The sequence below is a fragment of the Cetorhinus maximus genome, chromosome 6 (assembly GCF_964194155.1).
Source record: "Cetorhinus maximus chromosome 6, sCetMax3.hap1.1, whole genome shotgun sequence".
Lineage (NCBI taxonomy): Eukaryota > Metazoa > Chordata > Chondrichthyes > Lamniformes > Cetorhinidae > Cetorhinus > Cetorhinus maximus.
The window spans coordinates 25,491,183-25,512,460 of record NC_135884.1 but is presented as its reverse complement, the minus strand read 5'-3'; the positions used below and the strand labels follow the sequence as shown (position 1 = coordinate 25,512,460).

The 21,278-nt window shown below is 44.4% G+C and overlaps 1 protein-coding gene across 1 annotated transcript in view; it reads right to left on the bottom strand.

Annotated features, from left to right (window-relative positions):
• Positions 1–21,278, bottom strand: part of cfap92 (cilia and flagella associated protein 92 (putative)) — a 122,578-nt gene that overhangs the window by 84,890 nt on the left and 16,410 nt on the right. Inside the window, exon 5 of the mRNA XM_078543038.1 lies at positions 16,567–16,691. Coding sequence (XP_078399164.1) covers positions 16,567–16,691 — 125 coding nt within the window. The remainder of the gene's footprint in view (positions 1–16,566; positions 16,692–21,278) is intronic.

Sequence of the window (21,278 nt, the reverse complement as noted above, 5' to 3'; positions counted from 1 at the left end):
TGATATTTCGGTTGGCAGGCGTGCACTGGAGTCAGCAGCGTGCCCGCCGACAATTAAAATGCCTTTTAAGGCCATTAACAAGGTAATTAAAAGAAATTTAAGGCCAAGTGGCCTTTGCACTTTTTAGGAAACCTCATCCATGGGCGGGATGAGGTTTCCTAAAGCAAATAAAAATAAAGATTTAAAAATTTAACTAATAACATGTCCCTGCTCATGTGACAGAGTCACAAAGAGGGGACACGTTTTATAATATTTTTCATTTCTTTATTTTTAAAAAAAACTCTTCATCTCCCTGAGGCAGCTCTGTGCCCGCCCAACAAAGGCACAATTCTGCCCAACGTGTGTTCCCCTTTCTCAGGACGGCAGCACATCTGCTTCCTTACTACACACTCAACCAATGCCAATCATGGTGCAAAAAAGCCACGTGAGCCAGACTATCCCAGCAGCACCTGAAGTGCTGCAGTCTGCAGCTACTGAAGGCCCGGCTAGAAGAATGCATGGGCCACCACAAGAGTAACAGAAGCCTCCCACCATCTCTGCTGAAAGCACCAGGAAAGCAACTTGCAAGCGAATTAGTTAACCTTCTCAGAAAAGCACTATGGCCAGAATTTTAAGGCCCCTCCCGGCTGATGGAGTATTATGGCCCCGCCGAACAGAATGGAGATTTAAATGGCTCGCAGCATCCACCGGCAGGGAGACACAGCAGGGCTGTAAAACTCTGGCCTATAGATTGATTACTTGAGTAACAAAAGAATTGACTAAATATTAGTCAAGCAACAGCCTGACAGTTATACTCACCGAATCATACCTTATGATGTCCTGAATACCAGCATCACCATTCCTGTCCCACTGGCAGGACAGACCCAGCAGAGGTGGCTGCACAGTGGTATACAGTCAGGAGGGAGTTGCCCTGGGAGTCCTCAACATTGACTTCAGATCCCATGAAGTCTCATGGCATCAGATCAAACATGGGGAAGAAAACCTCTTATTAATTACCATCTACTGCCCTCCCTCAGCTGATGAATCAGTGTTCCTCCATGTTGAACACCACTTGAAGGAAGAACTGAGGGTCACAAGGGCACAGAATGTACTCTGGGCGGGGGACTTCAATGTCCATCACCAAGAGCAGCTTAGAGCAACACTACTGACCTAGCTGGCTGAGTCTTGAAGGATATAACTGCTAGACTGGGTCTTTGGCAGAGGATGAGAGAATCAACAAGAGGGAAAACCCGAATAGACCTCGTCCTAACCAACCTACCTGTCACAGATGCATCTATCCATGACAGTGTAGGTAGAAGTGACCACTGCACAGTCCTTTTGAAGACAAAGTCCCATTTTCACATTGAAGATACCCTCCATCGTGTTGTGTAGCACTACCACCGCGCTAAATAGGATAGATTCAAAGGAGACATAGCTTAGAACTGAGCATCTACGAGGCACAGTGCGCCAGCAGCAGAATTGTATTCAACCACAATGTGTAACCTCATGGCTCGGCATATCCCCCACTTTACCATTACCATCAAGAAAGGAGATCAACCCTTGTCCAATGAAGAGTGTTGGAGGGCATGCCAGGCGCAGCACCAGTCATACCTAAAAATGAGGTGACAACCTGGTGAAGTTACAACACAGGACTACCTGCGAGCCAAACCGTGGAAGCAGCATGTAATTGTCTTAGCTAAATAATCCCACAAACAATGGATCAGATCTAAGCTCTGCAGTCCTGCTACATCCAGTCATGAATGGTGGTGGACAATTAAACAACTAACAGAGGGAGGGTCCATAAATATTCCCATCCTGAATGATGGGGGAGCCCAACACATCAGTTCAAAAGACAAGGCTGAAACATTTACAACCATCTTCAGCCAGAAGTGCTGTATGGACGATCCTTCTTGGCCTCCTCCTGAGGTCCCCAGCATCACAGATACCAAACTTCAGCCAATTTGATTCGCTCCGCGTGATATCAAGTAACGGCTGAAGGCACTGGATAGTGTAAAGGCTATGGGCCCCAACAACATCCCAGCAATAGTACTGAAAACATGCTCCAGAACTAGCCACGCGCCTAGCCAAGCTGTTCCAAAACAGCTACAACACTAGCATCAAACTGACAATGTGGACAATTGCCCAGTTATGTCCTGTCCACCAAAAGCAGGACAAATCCAATCCAGCCAATGACCACCCCATCAGCCTCCTCTTGATCATCAGCAAAGTGATGGAAGGTGTCGTTAACAGTGCTATCAAGTGGCACTTACACAGCAATAACGTCATTGATGATTAGTTCGGGTTCCACCAGGGCCACTTGGCTCCTAATCTCCATTACAGCTTTGGTCCAAACATGGACAAAAAGCTGAACTCAAAAGGGGAGGGTAAGTGTGACTTCCCATGACATCAAGGCAACGTTTGACTGAGTTTTGCCTCATAGACTCTGGTAAAATTGAAGCCAATGGGAATCAGGGGGAAATCTCTCCACTGGTTAGAGCTATCTAGCACAAAGGAACATGGTTGCGGTTGTTGGAGGTCAATCATCTCAGTTCAGGTCATCACTTCAGGAGTTCTGAGGGTACTGTCCTAGGCCCAACCTCCTTCCGTTGCTTCATCAATGACCTTCTTTCCATCATGAGATTAGAACTGGGGATGTTCACTGGTGATTGCACAATGTTCAGGACCATTCGTGACTCCTCAGGTACTGAAGCGGTCCAATATGTAGCCAGATCTGGACAACATTCAGGTTTGGGTTGATAAGTGGCAAGTAACATTCGCACCACACAAATGCCAGGCAATGACCATCTCCAACAAGAGAGAATCTAGCCAACAAGTCTGGCAGCATCTGTGGAGAGAAACAGAGTTAAGGTTTCAGGTCAAGTGACCTCTCATCAGAACTGTTCTGTCTGGTGATGCTCAAGCTCCCCCTGCACTGCTCCTCAGAAATACCCAAGAAAGTTGTTCATGTCTTATGGGTTGGGCAAGGCCTTCTGCAAACAGCCCAACATACTGCTCCTCTTCCTCCAGCTGTTCATCTATCCAAAGGAGATAAGCAAAATCACAATTTATAAAATGCTGAGATTGCAGGTGTGTGTGTGTGTGTGTGCGTGTGTGTGGGGTGGGGGGGGGGGGGGCGGCGGCAATGGGGATGAAGGGGGCAGAGCGGGTTTTAGTCTGATCTGCAGAACTGAGCCAATGTTTTTGTGAGCATTTTTTTATTAGTTCATGGGATATGGGCATCACTGGCTAGGCCAGCGTTTATTGCCCATGCCTAATTGCCCTAGTTCAGAGGGTATTTTTAAGAGTCAGCCCACATTGCTATGGGTCTGGAGTCACACGTAGGCCAAACCAGTAAGGACCTCAGATTAGTGACCCAAATGGGTCTTTACGACAATCTGCAATGGTTTTGTGGTCATCATCAGACTTTTAATTCCAGATTTTTTTTTATTGAATTCAAATTTGAACTGGGTCCCCAGAGCATTACCCTGGATCTCTGACTTACTAGATACCACTATGCCACCCCCTTCCCCCTTTTAACTTGGATGCCTCGTCATCAGCCCATCTCAGGCCCATTGTGGGAGCTGGCAGGCCCAACTCCAGGCCATCCTGCCGTCCAGCGGATGAAAATCCCACCCATCACCACTGCCGGGACGGAGGTGGGATCGCCATGTCAGGAAAATTCCCAACTCCCGATTCTCCCCTCCACGGTGAAAACCTAGCTTCAGGTTGCTCAATTTACTGTTCTTCACTTACCTTGGGGACAGCAGAAAGGGTGAACATGTTTGAAAGGCACATAAGGTAAAAAAATTAAAGCCATACAAAAATTGTAGCAGCTGCAGAATGAAACACAGCCAGATCATGTGGTGGTGTGCAAAAACATGAACTAGAATGATCATGTTCATCCAAAGGTAAGAAATTGAATGTATTTTTTTTAAATCAAAGATTGCGGGAAGTATGGTACGGGCTGTAGCATAAGCTTAGTGTTCTTAGTGTTCCAGAAACTGGTTGTTCTATAGTCATTATTAATACCGCTATAATCCTTTGTTCTATTGATTTAAAATTAATCTACTGTTTCCTTTACTGTCTATAGGTGCTAAACTCACTAAGGTAATTATTTTAACATCTATTAGATTTCAGTTAAGTCCCGCAAAATTTGAAATGCAATATCATATAAACTGTTGTTTGTCACATTGCAGTTTAATTTGTCAGTCAAAGCTGTTTATTTTTTTTTTAAAAGAAAAAAACTTACTTAAACCAGTGTCTCAACTAATGCCAAGCCACACACAAATATGGTAATAACCTGGAATGATTTTATGTTGAGAATCAGAAAGACTGCGATTCTCTCATCTCTCATTGGGTATTTTTTTGCATTCGTTGAGATCATGCTGTTTTCTAAAAGGAATCTTGCCTTGAGGGGATTAGCCAAGCTTCAACAACAACTGGTTTTCTATTTTGAACAGGATGTTTCAATTGTCCTGTGGCATGTTTAACATAAAAGTGAGGATGTGTGCACTGTTAAACAGCACAGTTCATTTATTACTGCTGGCCAGTTTAAAACTCCAAGGGGATTTCTTTATCCAACTAATGCAAAATGCCCAGCCTTTCAGATCCCAACTTCAATAAAGTAATGAAAGAGATATATCTTCCCTCAACACATTCTTTCTTTATCTTGCCTTACATTCATTTAGTAGAAGCTTGCATTTTACTGACCAATTAACATCTCCTTGAATTCATCAGTTTACTATACTGCCATTCTTTGGAAATCAATATACCATTATTAGAGATTTTTAAAATATATTTCATTTTGCACTGACATTAGAAGGTTTCCTGACCTGCCACTCACTTGTTTCTTGCCTTTAAAATGGATGGCTCAATGGCCAATAACTGCAGGGAATACAAATGACTTGTTACATCTACTTGCCATTAGCCTTGAAGGTTCACCATCTATGTCATGGTACTCTCTTGTAATCATGAACTGCTTTCTGAAGTGAAACTGTCACTTGTCCACAGTCATGTAGCTTGGAGGAGAATTTCATGGAATGCGTTGAGACAGTTTTTTTAGAACACATTAAAGAACCAACTAGGGAATAGGCTATTTTAGATATAATATTGAGTAATGAGATGGTTAGTTAGTAAACATATAGTAAATAATCCTCTGGGAAAGCATGATCTTAATACGATAAAATTTCATCATGAATATCTGAGTGTGACATGGTTAGATCCGAAACTAGGATTTTAAGCTTAAACAAAACCAATCATGGATGTATGAGGTCTTTTTTTAGTTATTCTTTCACAGGACATGGGTATCGCTGGCTAGGCCACCATTTGTTATCAATCCATAATTGCCCCGAGAAGGTGGTGCCACTTTCTTGAACCACTGCAGTCCATGTGGTGTAGGTACACCCACAGTGCTAATAGGGAGAGAGTTCCAGAGTTTTGACCCAACGACAGTGAAGAATCATCAATATACAGTAGTTCCAAATCAGGATGGTATGTGGCTTGGAGGGGAACTTGCAGGTGGTGGTGTTCCCATGTTTCTATTGTCCTTACCCATCTAGGTGGTAGAGGTTCCAGGTGTGAAAGGTGCTGTCGAAGGAGCCTTAGTGAGTTGCTGCAGTGCATCTTGTAGATGGTACACACTGCTGCCATTGGGCATCCGTGGTGGAAGGAGTGAATGTTTAAGATGGTGGGTAGGGTGCCAATCAAGTGGGATGTTTGTCCTGGATGGTTTTGAACTTCTTGAGACTTGCTGGAGCTGCACTCATCCAGGCAAGTGGAGAGTATTCCACCACACTCCTGACTTGTGCCTTGTATGCTGGACAGGTTTTGGGAAGTCAGGAGGTGAGTTACTTGCCACAGAATTCCCAGCCTCTGACCTGCCCTTGTAGCCACAGTATTTGTATGGCTGACCCTGTTCAGTTTCTGGTCACTGGTAACCCCCAGGATATTGATAGTGCAGAGTTCATTGATGGTAATGCCACTGAATGTTAAGGGGAGATGGTTAAAGTCTCTCATGTTGGAGAAAGGTGCGAGTTGGCATCAGTAGATTGAGAAACTAGGTTAAAAGTTAAAGATGATAGATATGAGGATAAATGACAGACATTTAAAGTAATATTTCAAACAAAAATTTCAGTCATTGAGCTTCAGTAGCAGATGACGCTTGTGTGTGCGCTCACGCAGAAACTGAGCTCCAGGTCATTGTTGACTCCTTCTCCAGAACACCTGCCTCCGTTGATTAAGATCAATGGTGAAATCCTGAAAAAAGTGAACCATTTTCCGTATCTTGAGAGTCTCCTCTTGATGAAGGCAGACATGGATGACAAAATTCATCATCGCCTCCAATTGCCAGCTCAGCCTTTGGCTGACTGAGGAATAGAATATCTGAGGACCAGGATCTCAAATCCGAGACTGAGGTCATGATTTACTGGGCAGCTGTGATCCCCACATTCCTATATGCTTCAGAGACTTGGACAACCTACAGCAGGTACCTCAAAGCACTGAAAAAGTACCATCAGACATGCCTTCACAAGATCCTCCAAATCCGGTGGCAAGAAAGGTGTCTATTAGCAGCGTCACCTCTCAAGCCAACATGCCCAGCATTGAGGCACTAATCACTCAAAACCAGCTCCGCTGAGCACACGTGTCTTTATGGCTGACACTAGACTCCTGAAGCAACTGTTCTACTCAGAACTCAGTCACATCAGGAGACTCCCAGGAGGATAGCAGAAATGCTACAGAAATGTCCTCAAAGCATCCCCTGAAGATAGAAAACATTCCTGACCCATGTGAATCCCTGGGCATGTGACCAACCAAAATGGAGACGGTTTACTCGGGAAGACATCAAGAGACTTTGTCTCGAGCATGCAGAAGTAAAGTCAGGGATTGGAGAGAGTGTACAAACCTCCAAAGTCCTCATCTGCCCAGCCTCCAAAGCATTACCTGCCCTGCACGTGGCAGGGTCCGCAGATCACACATTGGACTTATCAGCCATCTTAGAACCCATCAAATCAGAGTGAAGCAAGTCATCCTCGATCCTGATGCGCAATCTAAGAAGAATATTTTATCATTCTTGATCAATATTTATTTATTTCCTTGAGGGGTCAAAACTCCATTAGAAAACTGGAACAGCCGTGGCTAACTAGAGAAGTAATGAATAATGTTAGATTAAAAGAAACATATAAGGTTGCCAAAAGAATAGTAAGTCTTAAAATTGGGAAGGTTTTAAAAATTATCAGAAGATGACCAAGAAATTGATAAAGAGGGAGAAAATTAAACATGAGAGTAAACAAGCAAGAAATATAAAAACAGATTCTAAATGCTTTTGCAAATATGTAAAAAGGAAGAGATTATTGAAAGTAAACATGGGTGCCTCAGGAGATAGAGAATTGGCAGAGACGTTAAACAAATATTTTGTTCCTGTCTTCACAGTAGAAGACACAAAGAACATTTCCTAAATATGGGAAACCAAGGGTCTAACAAACAAAGTAATTAATATTAGTACTGAAAAAGTACTGGAGCAATTAACAGCACTAAAAGCTGACAAATTCTCTGGACCTGATATCTAAACCCTAGGGTTGGCTGCAGAAATAGTGAATGTATAGGTTTTGTTCTTCCAGAATTCCATGTATCCTAGAATGGTCTGCGTCGATTGGAAGATAGCAAACCTAACCTTGTTGTTCAAAAAAGGAGGGAGAAAGAAATCAGGGAATTTGGGCCACTTAGCCTGACATCAGCAGTAGGGAAATGTTAGAATCTATTATTAAGGATGTGGTAACAGTGCACTTGGAAAATTCACTATATGATCAGGAAAAGTTAACACAGCTTTATAAAGGGGAAATTGTGTTTAACAAATCTATTTGAGTTCACTGAGGATGTAACAAGCAGGGTAGCTAAGGAGAAACCAGCGGATAAAGCATATTTGGATTTTCAGAAGGCAGCAGAGAATAGGAATAAATGGGTAATTTTTGGGATGGCAGGATGTATATACCTAGCTCATGAGTCCAAGGGAAAGTGGCAAGATGGATCAGTGGAAGGAAGCCCCCGGGCCACCACACCCCTTGCCACCGCACTAGGAGACCCCAGACATAACTCGTCCTTTAGGCTTCAGCACTTTGACACTCGGAACTGCCTGTAGTTCCAGAGGTGTCTACTGCTCCCGGTGGTGCTGCTGGGACCAGTGAGCTGCTGCTCAATTAGATTAGCTGGCAGCTTTCTGAGGCAGGCTTTCCTCCAGCTCCAGTTACTTAATGCTAGTTAAATGGCAGTGGGGTGGTCCTGATTGGCAGGAATGTATTCCCTGTCAACTTCTCCAATAACAGGGCATGAAACCCTGCCATAGGAAAATTTCTGCCCTATGTCTCGGTCAATAAAAGAAAGTATACTGTATGCCTTTTTTTAACCATTGTGTCTATCTGCCCTGCTACCTTCAGGGATCTTAAACATTTGCTCCTTGGTTCCCTCTGTTCTTCAATGCTTCTCAGTATCTACATGCAAAACTGCCTCTTCTCTTGCTAGGCTTGCTACTTACTGGCTAAAATAGTTCTCCTGAATACATTTTAAGAGCTCTGCATTCTCTATGCCCTTTACATGAATTTTATCCCAGTCAATATTATAGTAGTAGAAATCCCCTTCTGATACTGCCCTATCTTTTCTGCATTTCTCTGCAATTTGGCTATATATTTGCTCTTCTATCTCCCTTTGTATTTACTCCCAACAGTATGATTGCCCCTTTTTCGTTCCAAGTTCAATCCATTTGTCTCAATTGATGCTACTTCTAGCATGTCACCCCTGTTAATTGTATCAATGAGGTTAAGTACATATAGGTGGAGGGCATTGATTTGATGGTTAGATCAGCACATACAAAGAAACACTTACTGACATACGTGGGGAGTGGAGTCAGGAGATATATACCTGTAATGTTTCACTCTGTGAATAAATATATTCCAATTAAAGATTGGCTCTGGTTTCTTCCTTCACCAATTGGCTATCAGAAGTATAACAAAAACCCTCCTCACAACTATGATTGTTTATTTAACCAATATGGCAACTCTCTCTCTTTTTTATCAACCTTGCTATCCTGTCTGAAAATCCTACCAGTCAGCTGCTGCTTCTGCTTATTATGGGCCACTGAGTATGGTGCAATGTGTTTGGGTAATGGATCTGCTATGGTTAAATAGCCAGGACTGTGTGCATGCTATGAGATGTGAATGTGGAGCTTGCAGCAGCGCTAAGTGTATGAAACTGAGGTTAGTCTATAAATTTGAGGTTTCGTGTTTGATAGAGATTGTTGGGAGGTGAGTGAAGGGGCGGTAGTGTATGGGACACTGTACGAGGCCAGTGGTGCAATTAGCAGCATATGGCATGTGAGGATGCATTCACTGCTCTTCTCTTGTACACCTCCTGCACCACAGCTTCCAGTGCTGCATCAGAGAGCTTAGCGAACACACTCTGGCCTGTTGTGCCATTTCCAGAGGTTCTTCAACTCTTCTTTAACCAGTTTCAGCACCTGCTGCAGCCAGAATGCACCTCACTTTTAAGGAGTGCAGTCTGGCTTTTAGTGCAGGACAGCTTTAAGTGGTGCTAACCTCACGTGAACTTGTGCCACAACTAAAGCATGCAGCCACACAATTGCACAATTGGTGCTGGGTTGCATGCCACAATCATTATAATATACAGGCAGCATGAAATTTGCATGGTACCTGCACCACTTTGAACAAGTGTGGGTTAATTGTGCATCACAATCCCTGCTTCTATTGACTTATAGAAACCATTCTTCATCTCAATACAAGACCCTGGTGCCTGGTTGAAGCATTCTATAACCTATTCCAGTGCTCTAAGAGATTCTCCTGCAATGGCAGCAACACAGGAGGAGGGTGGTTGCTATGCTTCATGGAGGAGCCCATGAGATGATCAGGGTCAGTGACCTCTAGACTTTTCATTAACAGTCTGTCTAGAACTAGTGACTTGGGAATCTTTCTGACCTAGAAAACAAGGAGAGGAATAGGGGGCAGTTGTAATTACGAGGAAAAGCTATAGCAGATCAGCAGGTCATTGTACCACCATGTTGTTGTGCTCAGTGTGTGCCTGAAAGAGTTAAGAAGAAAGAGAACGCAAAGGAAAGATGCCTTCAGTCTCCCTATGTTTGATGCTGAATCCTGTGTATCTTCCGATGATGTTGATAGTGGCCTCTTCCATATTAGTGAAAGCTTGCTGTTTGACAAGATTTCCCCGTCACACTTGTCTCCCTCCCTATTGTGCAAACATACAAATTAGGAGAAGGAGTAGGCCACTCGGCCCCTTGAGCCTGCTCTCCCATTCAATAAGTTCATGGCTGATTTGATTGTAACCTTAACTCCACATTCTCAACTCCCCGATAACTTTTTACCCCCTTGATTATCAAGAATGTATCTAGCTCTGCCTTAAAAATATTCAAAGGCTCTGTTTCCAGCACCTTTTGGGGAAGAGAGTTCCAAAGACCCATGACCCTCTGAGAGAAAAAAATTCTCCTCATCTCTGTTTTAAATGGGCGATCCCTTATTTTTAAACAGTGACCCCTAGTTCTAGATTCTCCCATAAGGGGAAACATCCTTTCCACATCCAACCTGTCAAGACCCTTCAGGATCTTAAAGGTTCAAGTTGCCTCTTACTCTTCTAAACTCCAGTGGACACAAACCTAACCTTTCCTCATAAGACAACCCTTCCATTCCAAATATTAGTCTAGTAAACCTTCTCTGAACTGCTTCCAACTCATTTACATCCCTCCTTAAATAAAGAGACCAATACTGTACACAATACTCCAGATGTGGTCTCACCAGTAGCCGGTATAACTAAAGCATAATCTCTCTACTTTTGTATTCAATTCCCCTCACAATAAACGATAACGTTCTACTAGCTTTCCTAATTATTTGCTGTACCTGCATACTAATCTTCTGTGATTCATGCACGAGGACACCCAGATCCCTCTGCATCTCAGAGCTCTGCAATCTCTCACCATTTAGATATGCTTCTTTTTTTATTCTTCTTGCCAAAATGGATAATTGCTCATTTTCCCGCATTATATTCCATTTGCCAGATCTTTGCCCACTCACTTAACCTAGCTATACCCCTTTGTAGCCTTCTTATGTCAAAACTTACTTTCCTACCTACTTCTGTATCAACAGCAAATTTAGCAACCATACCTTCAGTCCCTTCATCCAAATCTCCAAATCATTTATATAAATTGTAAAATGTTGAGGCACTGCACTGATCCCTGTGGCACACCACTCGTTTCATCTTATGTGTCATGTTCTTGTACAAAGAGAGTGAAAATAACTTAATATGTGCCCTGGCTAAGCGTTTTCAACATACATGAGCCTGATTATTGTGTGCAGATGATAACAGGAAGAAGCAGTGGACGTGGCCAAGTAGGAGCCATATTTGAAGGTTTGAATCCTAATAGAAAACAGATGAAGTGAGGTCTTCCCTGCTGACTAATAAACGCGAGAGGAGCCGGGAGTTGAAGAGGAGCCGGGAGTTGAAAAGGAGCGCGAGAGGAGTCAGGAGTTGAAAAGGAGCTGGGAGAGCAGAGGTGAATGAGGGAGTTTGGTGAGGAGGGAACGAGGTGATCCTTTGAGTGCTGTGAGTATGGTCGGGTAAGTATTTACTACTTTTATCGCTTATAGTTTTTAAGGTCTTATTTTGTGGTTCATCATTTGTAAGGGCTATATTCTGTAACAATGAGGAGTAGGGGAGAAGGGCCCTAGAGTAATTGATATTATTTGATATTAAGTATCTTCCAAAAGGTTTAATTTAATTTAAAGGGGTAAGTCATGGCAGGAGAGCTCAAAGCCGTGGTGTGCTCCTCCTGCTCTATGTGGGAAGCTGGGAACATTTCCACTACCCGGGGCCAGCATGTGTGCGGGAAGTGTCTCAAGCTGCTGCTCCTGGAGGCCCGGGTTTCAGAGCTGGAGCGGCGGCAGGGGACACTGTGGAGCATCCACGAGGCAGAGAGTATCCTAGATAGCACATTTAGAGAGGTGGTCAAGCTAAGAGTCCACAGGCAGGAAGGGAATGGGTGACCACCAGGCAGAGCCAGAGACTAGGCAGGAAGTGCAGGAATCTCCTGTGGCTATTCCCCTGCAAAACAGATATACCGCTTTGGTTACTGTTGAGGGGAATGGCCTCTCAAGGAAAAGCAGCAACAGCCAAATTCATTGCATCACGGTTGGCTCTGCTGTACAGCGGAGGAGTAAAAAGTGTGGGAATGCAATAGTTATAGGGGATTCAGTTGTGAGGGGAATAGATAGGCATTTCTGTGGCCACACGCGAGACTCCAGGATGGTATGTTGCCTCCCAGGTGCTAGGGTCAAGGATGTCTCAGAGCGGCTACAGGACATTCTGAAAGGTGAACAGCCAGTGGTCGTGGTACACATTAGTTCAAACGACATAGGTAAAAAAAAGGGATGAGGTCCTAAAATCAGAATATAGGGAGTTAGGAAGTAAGTTGAAAAGTAGGACCTCAAAGGTACTGATCTCAGGATTACTACCAGTGCCACACACTAGTCAGAGTAGAAATAGCAGGATATATCGGATGAATATGTGGCTGAAGAGATGGTGTGAGGGGGGAGGGTTTCAAATTCCTGGGACATTGGGACTGGTTCTGGGGGAGGTGGGACCAGTACAAACTGGACAGGTTACACCTGGACAGGACTAGGACTGATGTCTGCTGCGAGTCCCCTATAACTGTTGCATTCCCACACTTTTTAATCCTCCGCTGTGCAGCAGAGCCAACCATGGTGCAATGAATTTGGCTGTTGCTGCTTTCCCCTGAGAGGCAATCCTAGGGGGAATATTTGCTAGAGTGGTTGGGGAGGGTTTAAACTAAAATGGCAGGGGGATTGGAACCTATGCAAGGAGTCAGAGGAGGGGGGGATCAAGGACAAGAACAAAAGACAGAGAGGGGATTAAGAAAAGTGATAGGCAGAGAAATCAAGGGCAAGAATCAAACAGGGCCTCAGTGAAAAATAGTGGGAATGGGACAAGTAATGTTAAAAAGACAAGCCTTAAGGCTTTCTGCCTTAACGCAAGGAGCATTCGCAATAAAGTGGATGAATTAATAGATGTAAACAGGTATGACATAGTCGGGATCATGGAGACATGGCTGCAGGGTGACCAGGGATGGGAATTGAACATTCAGGGGTATTCAGTATTTAAGAAGGACAGACAAAAAGGAAAAGGCGGTGGAGTTGCATTGCTGGTTAAAGAGGAAATTAACGCAACAGTGAGGAAAGATATTAGCTCCGACGATGCGGAACCTGTATGGGTAGAGCTGAGAAACACTAAGGGGCAAAATATGCTAGTGGGGGGTTGTATATAGACCCCCAAACTGTAGTGGTGATGTTGGGAATGGCATTAACAGGAAATTAGAGACGCATGCAATAAAGGAACATCTGTAATTATGGGTGACTTTAATCTGCATATTGATTGGGCAAATCAAATTAGTAACAATACCGTAGAGGGGGAATTCCTGAAGTGTATACAGGATGGTTTTCTGGACCAATACGTTGAGGAACCAACTAGAGAACAGGCCATCCTAGACTGGGTATTGTGTAATGAGAAAGGAATAATTGGCAATCTAGTTGTGCGAGGCCTCTTGAGGATGAGCGACCATAATATGATAGAATTCTTCATCAAGATGGAGAGTGACGTTGTTGATTCTGAAACTAGGTTCCTGAATCTTAATAAAGGAAACTACGATGGTATGAGGTGCGAGTTGGCTATGATAGATTAGGAAACATTTACTTAAAGGGATGACAGTGGACAGGCAATGGCAAACATTCAAAGAGCGCATGGGTGAACTGCAACAATTGTTCATTCCTGTCTGGTGCAAAAGTAAAACAGGAAAGGTGGCCAAACCATGGCTTACAAGGGAAATTAGAGATCCTATTAGATCCAAGGAAGAGGCATACAAATTGGCTTGAAAAAACAACAAACCTAAGGATTGGGAGCAGTTTAGAATTTAGCAAAGGAGGACCAAGGTATTGATTAAGAAGGGGAAAATAGAGTACGAAAGTAAGCTTGCAGGGAACATAAAAACTGACTGTAAAAGTTTCTATAAGTATGTGAAGAGAAAAAGATTGGTGAAGACAAATATAGGTCCCTTCCAGTCAGAAACAGGGGAATTTATAATGGGGAACAAAGAAATGGCTGACCAACTAAATACATGCTTTTGTTCTGTCTTCACCAAGGAGGACACAAATAACATACCAGAAATGTCGGGGAACACAGGGTTTAGTGAGAGGGAGGTACTGAAAGAAATCAGTATTAGTAGGGAAATGGTGTTGGAGAAATTGATGGGATTTAAGGCAGATATATCCCCAGGGCCTGATAATCTACATCCCAGAGTACTTAAGGAAGTGGCCCTAGAAATAGTGGATGCATTGGTGGTCATCTTCCGAGATTCTATAGACTCTGGAACAGTTCCTACAGATTAGAGGGTAGCTAATGCACCCCACTATTTAAAAAAGGAGGTAGAGAGAAAACAGGGAATGATAGGCCAGTCAGTCTGACGTGGTAGTAGGGAAAATTCTAGAGTCCATTATAAAAGATTTAATAGCTGAGCACTTGGAAAACAGTGGCAGAATTGAATAGTCAGCTTGGTTTACGAAAGCTTGACAAATCTACTGGAATTTTTCGAGGATGTAACTAGTAGAGTTGATGAGGGGGAGCCAATGGATGTGGCTTATTTGGACTTTCAGAAGGCTTTCGACAAAGTCCCACATAAGAGATTGGCGTTTAAAATTAAAGCGCATGGGATTGGGGGTAGTGTATTGAGATGGATCGAAAACTGGTTGGCAGACAGGAAACAAAGAGTAGGAATAAACGGGTCTTTTTCCAGATGGCAGCAGTGACTAGTGGGGTACCGCAGGGATCAGTGCTGGGACCCCAGCTATTCACAATATATATTAATGATTTGGATGAGGGAACTAAATGTAATATCTCCAAATTTGCAGATGACACAAAGCTGGGTGGGAGGGTGAGCTGTGAGGAGGATGCAGAGATGCTTCAGTGTGATTTGGACAAGCTGAGTGAGTGGGCAAATGCATGGCAGATGCAGTATAATGTAGATAAATGTGAGGTTATCCACTTTGGTAGCAAAAACAGGAAAGCAGATTATTATCTGAATGTCTATAAATTGAGAGAGGGGAATGTGCAACGAGACCTAGGTGTCCTCGTACACCAGTCGCTGAAGGTAAGCATGCAGGTGCAGCAGCGGTAAAGAAGGCAAGTGGTATGTTGGCCTTCATAGCGAAAGGATTCGAGTACAGGAGCAGGGATGTCTTGCTGCAATTATGCAGGGCCTTGGTGAGACCAAACCTGGAATATTGTGTGCAGTTTTGGTCTCCTGATCTGAGGAAGGATGTTCTTGCTATAGAGGGAGTGCAGCAAAGGTTTACCAGACTGATTCCTGGGATGGCGGGACTGACATATGAGGAGAGATTGAGTTGGTTAGGATTATATTCGCTGGAGTTCAGAAGAATGAGGGGGGCTCATAGAAACCTATAAAATTCTAACAGGATTGGACAGGGTAGATGCAGGAAGGATGTTCCCGATGGTGGGGGAGTCTAGAACCAGGGGTCACAGTCTGAGGATACGGGGTAGACCATTTAGGACTGAGATGAGGAGAAATTTCTTCACCCAGAGAGTGGTGAACCTGTGGAAGGCACTATCACACAAAGTAGTTGAGGCCAAAACATTGTATGTTTTCAAGAAGGAGTTAGATATAGCTCTTGGGGCGAAAAGGATCAAAGGATATGGGGAGAAAGCGGGAGCAGGCTATTGAGTTGGATGATCAGCCATGATCATAATGAATGGCGGAGCAGGCTTGAAGGGCCGAATGGCCTAATCCTGCTCCTATTTTCTATGTATGTTTCTAATGGAGAGTCATGGCAAGTGGGGAAGGGAAGGATTGATAGTGCTGAGGCAAAGGGAGGGTTCTCCAGGATTGTGCAGAAAGGATGAAAGATGTGAAAGGGAGTCCTACCTTCGAATTTCTAGTAAGATTAGTAAATTTCTTCCAACACTGCAGCCAAGTCCTAGAGAAAATGCTGATTGCATTTACTTCTTACATGCTCAGTAATTTTCCATGCTGCCTGCCAATCACCTGCTGGGAAGAGAACCACCTTTCTATTGTGAACCTGCTTCACCGGCATCTCCATGGCTGCATGTGAAAACCTCGGAACCATCCTGCAGCGCATGTTGACCAGAAGTCTGTTCTTTCAGATCCATGGTATTTCTTTCCTGGTTTAGCCACAACACAAAACTCTCCTCTAAGCTGCTGCAGAGCCTTAGAAACCTGTAGCAGCATTAGTTTCCCACCTCTTAATTGGCGAGCTGCATAGGGGGAGTGTGGTTTACGCTGGAAGCTCGCCTCAACCATGAAAATGTGGAGGGACCCAGAAACTTAGATTGGTCCCTTGCTGACTCTTTTGAGAAACTGTCACTCTCACCCCATTCACCCATTCCCATTCCCTTCCGGGAGATGTGAAAATCATCCCGAGTCTTTCATTTATTAATTTAAATAACAAGAAATTATATTTACTTACTTACTTTCTGCGGATTTTTTGAGAGAACCTCTCTTTGCTGATGTCCGTGATGTTGGAGCCATTTTTTTTCTTATACTTTGTGCCTTCATCAATTTACTGAGTCTTAGGTCTGTACACAGTTTTTTGTCACTGAATGAGCAATCACATGACAATTGGATAAAGTTACTGAAATCCTGTACATTATAGTTATGTAGGTTTATTTGCAGGTATATGGTTTTGGTTAAATATTTTGTGCTACAATTTTCATGATGCTACAATTAACTATCACATACCGTTATGGACATTAGAAACAAATTAGTGACAAACATTTATCCCTTGATCCCAGAATATCTGAAATCAGGGCTAGAATTAATTGGAATATTTATTGATTTTAAGGGAACCAGCTACTCTTCTTTCGACCAGTACAGCTATTGCTGTTTCAGCCAACTGCAGTAATATTCAGCCTCATAACATACAATTTGTGGCAGCATTATGACAAATAGGAGATAATAGAAGTCTGTCATCTGCTGAATAATAGAAGAAACCTCACAGAGTTGAACCACCCTCATTCATACCCACGCTTGCTTTCATTGCTTTTCCAGTTATTGCTTAGCACAAAAATGCTGCCCTCTCCCCAGTTTTCTGTGAGCTAGACTGCAGGGCATCAGTTTGCTGCTTGGGATGTTGCTGTCATCCAAGCTACAACACAGCAGCACAAACAAATTCACAGGGAATGGGCCCCTTAATTAATGTGAAGATCACCAACACATAAATCACAGCTACAGACATCACATAAGTTAAACTAAAAATTTACCGCAGGTTATCTCAAGAGTGTCCACATAATAATCCCGGCCCATTTCCTGCAAATATTCTGAACAATTACTCCCTCCAAGTATTTGCACAATGTTTTTTTCTTGGGTGAGTTTAAAGTTGGAAATACAGCTGCGAATTTTTGTCATGACCTGCGGGATTTTCAACAGATGCCATACTGGTTCACGTGGCTTTTAATTGTGCATGGTGCCTGCCTGAAACAGGCATTAGCCCCCTTAAATATGCAAGTGAAAGGGATCACTCAAGATTGCTCAAATGATGGACAAGGAAATAGAAAGAAGGAAAGAAAGAAAAGAAGGATGGAAGACTGGCTTGCTGTTCATGATTGCTGGACATCCCAAAATGAAGTACTTTTGAAGTGTAGTGACTGCTGTACTGTAGGATCGAGGGTTTTCTTAACGCTGTGGACACAGAAGAATCAGGAACGCTCTTTGTAGGCTCATAAAAAGCTGCAGCTCGCTTGGATGAGATGTTAATCCAAGACCCCATTTGCCTTAAAAGCAAAATACTGTGGATGCTGGAAATCCAAAATAAAAACAGAAAATGCCGGAAAAACTCAGCAGGTCTGGCTGCATCTGCGGAGAGAGAAACAGAGTCAACGTTTTGAGTCCGTACGATTCATCTTCAGAGATTCTTCAGCTGGCTAACATTTATCCCTCAATTAATAACACAAAGACAATATTAACTGGTCATTTATCTCATTATTGTTAATGGGACCTTGCAATTCACAAATAGGCTTTTTAATATACATTTGTTCTCAGCATGTGAATGGCACTAACAAGGTACATTTATTGTCTACCTTTAGTTGCCCTAAGAGCATTAAAAGTAAACCATATAGTGTGGAACATGTAGACCAATCAGGTAGGAGTGGCAAGTTTCTACAAAAATATGGTAGCTGCCCTGGATCCAGGCCATATATCACCAGATTTAAGGAATTCATTTTCATCAATAGTGGCTATACTTCAAAAATATTCCATTGGCTCTCAAGTGCAATAGGATGTTCTGAGGTCATGATAGGTATTATATAGGCATTTAATGGAGCCCACTGGAGCAGGCATGATGGTGGGGGGGGGGAACAGGAAAATCATGTCTCCGGTGCCTCCTGAAGGCTGCCCAGTAAACCCTGTTGGGTTGTTTGCATTCTCATGGGCTGTCCTTCATTGTCAGGCACTCACTGTAGCATCAAGGTGCCCAGCATCAGGAATGAGAGGCCACTGAAAGCCAACCTTGGCCTTGCCTCCGACACCCCCACCCTACAATGTCCAGGGATTTAGCATCGATCCTCGGGCTGGGCCTTGAAGCATTACAGGCAGCAATCACTGTTGCCGGCAATGGATAGCTACAGGCCTCCGATTGGCTGGCGGCTTTCAGGGGCGGGATTTCCACCCTACCAGGGGTTTGATTGCACGGAAGGCCCGACTCTGGCCAGTTAAATGCCTGGGGGAACTTAAATAGCATTGAGCTTCCCCCATGGAAGGAATGTGGGGCTCCCACTGGTTCTTCAACCAGGAGAGGGGACTCCCATTGCTAGAACTAAATCCCGGCCTGTGTGTCAGACCTGTGCCCCTCACAGAGGTGGGGAGCAACTTCTCTGATTGATGGCTACATTGCTGCACATAGCAACTGAAGTATTATGTTCCTTTCCCACCCCACCCCACCTCCCCAACAAAGTGAAAGAAACATACTTCCTCATTTATTTCTGTACGGGAGACATTCAAGTGAATAACAAAAAGAAGAAACTGAGTGTGTAAGAAGAGTCACATGTAGAGATAATAAAGGAAATGTATGAGATACACAGGGAACAAAAATGAAACCAAAAAATAAAAAGGAGACGGCCTTCAACACAGAGAGAGGCAAATGACCAAACAGTCAGAGGAGGAGGAGTGTGACTTTTTATTGTGAGCAACTCCCCATGAGATCCATTCGTATATTTAATATTGATAATCATGTAACTTGTTCGACAAGGAAAATTTATTTGTGAATTAGAATTATGCTGCTATCAGGATTCTATGAGGTTCAGTTGGTTACACATTGGAATGTTCTACTCATACTCAGAATAGAGTGTGACTTACTGAGGTTGGTTTGTGCTACAAAACTATTGCTTACAGTAAAATCCAAATTCTTTCTCAGAATGAATGCTGAAAGGGAATCATGGCAAACCACATTAAAATTAAACTCTTCCGCATATCTAGCATTTGCAACCAAATGATATGCCTTATAGTGGAAAGATACATAAGGGGCAGAATTTTGCTCCATTTAAGGCCCGCCCAGCGTGAAAGGTGGCTGGAGAACCTCCGAGAAGGTGCGGGTGGGTCTCTTGTCCGCCTGGTCCAATGGCGACCTGGCAGCTGATTTAAAAGCGGTGCAGGCAGCCCCAAGGAGGTTGCTTGCATTGGAGTTGCAGCAGTAACATGGCTGCGACCCAAGAAAGAGAATCCATGCGGGACACGAGGCCAGCAGGGCAATCGGCCCCGCGTTTCTCCGACGAGTGCCTCGCTGCTCAGCTGGAGGAGGTGGCTGCCAGCAGGGACACCCTTGTCACCAGAGACGGGAGGAGGAGGCCACCGCACTTCACAAAGAAGGCATGGGAAGAGGTGGCATCCCGGGTGAGCAGCCACAACGTGGTGCGGCACACCTGGCTCCAGTGCCTGAAGCGCTTCAACAATCTGCTATGCTCAGGAAGGGTGAGTACCATGTTGGCATGGGTCAGTGTGGAGAACAGTTAAGGGCTGGCCATGCCCCCGTGGACCTAAGGGGTTTTAGAGTCTGAGTGGCACTGTCAATGACTCCGGAGTTGGCCAATGGGGTGAGCCCTGACTGCTTGGACTGAATGCCTTGAGAGTTGAGGGCCACGAATTGGACGTGCCCTGCGAGGTCTTCCTCAGGTGAAGTTGGCCAGGCTGCAATGGTGACGCAGGTAGAGAGTGGAGAAATCAATGCTCCTCTATCCTTTCAGGAGACTACATCCCATAATAGTATTGAGAGGTCATGGAATGGCTGGGGACCACCACACCTCCTCATCCTCACCCGCTATGAGCAGGAGGCTTTAGAGCTCGAGAGGTGGCGTGCACCTCAGTCAATCAACCGGCCATAGTGAGGTTGGGATGTCAGACGAAGGTAAGAGCGCAGTGCACAGAGGTGAGAGTTTCAGATTGTGCAACCATTCTAGTGTAGTCTGTTCATTGATGCGAGCCTCGAACCTGGAGTCCCCATTGATAATCGAAAGACGAGGGCACCATGATGCAGATCTCCATTGTCTCGCCAGGGTGCCTGGCATGCACAGTGACAGTGTGATGACTTTAACTAATGACATGCTCTTCTTCTCCTTTTTAGGTTCACCAGCAGCCACTCGCAATGAGGACCCTGAAGGGCCACCCCTGACCCCGTACTCGCTGCAAAGCCTCTGGCTCGCTCAGCATGGTTGGCCTTGTCCATATGGAAATGAATGAAAGTCAATGCACGCCTGAACAGAGTTTCTGTCACCAGTTTGATGTAACTGTGGACAGCTGATTGGGAGCCCTGGAAAGAGCCGGAGGCATAGAAGTTGAGGGCCGCTGTGACCTTCAGTGCCACTGGCATGGGGTATCCACCCACACAGTTGAAGCTGATCTCGGGCCCGAGCATCTGACAAATGGAGTTAATGGTCTCCCTGGAGAGGTGGAGCCTCCTTCGGCATTGTACCTCAGACATATTGAGATAGCTGCATCGCCGCCTGTAAACCCTAGCAGCAGGATAGTGCCGTTTTCTGCAGCCCCTTCTACTTTGGACTCCCTGCTGGCCCTGCCCCACTGTGTCTGTGCCTCTCCTCCCACAGGTCGCTCCCCTGGAGCATTGGGACACCTGGCTTCCTCTCCCTTCTGCCCCTTTGTTCATCTTCAGAGGAGATGCCTCCAGCAGAGACCACAA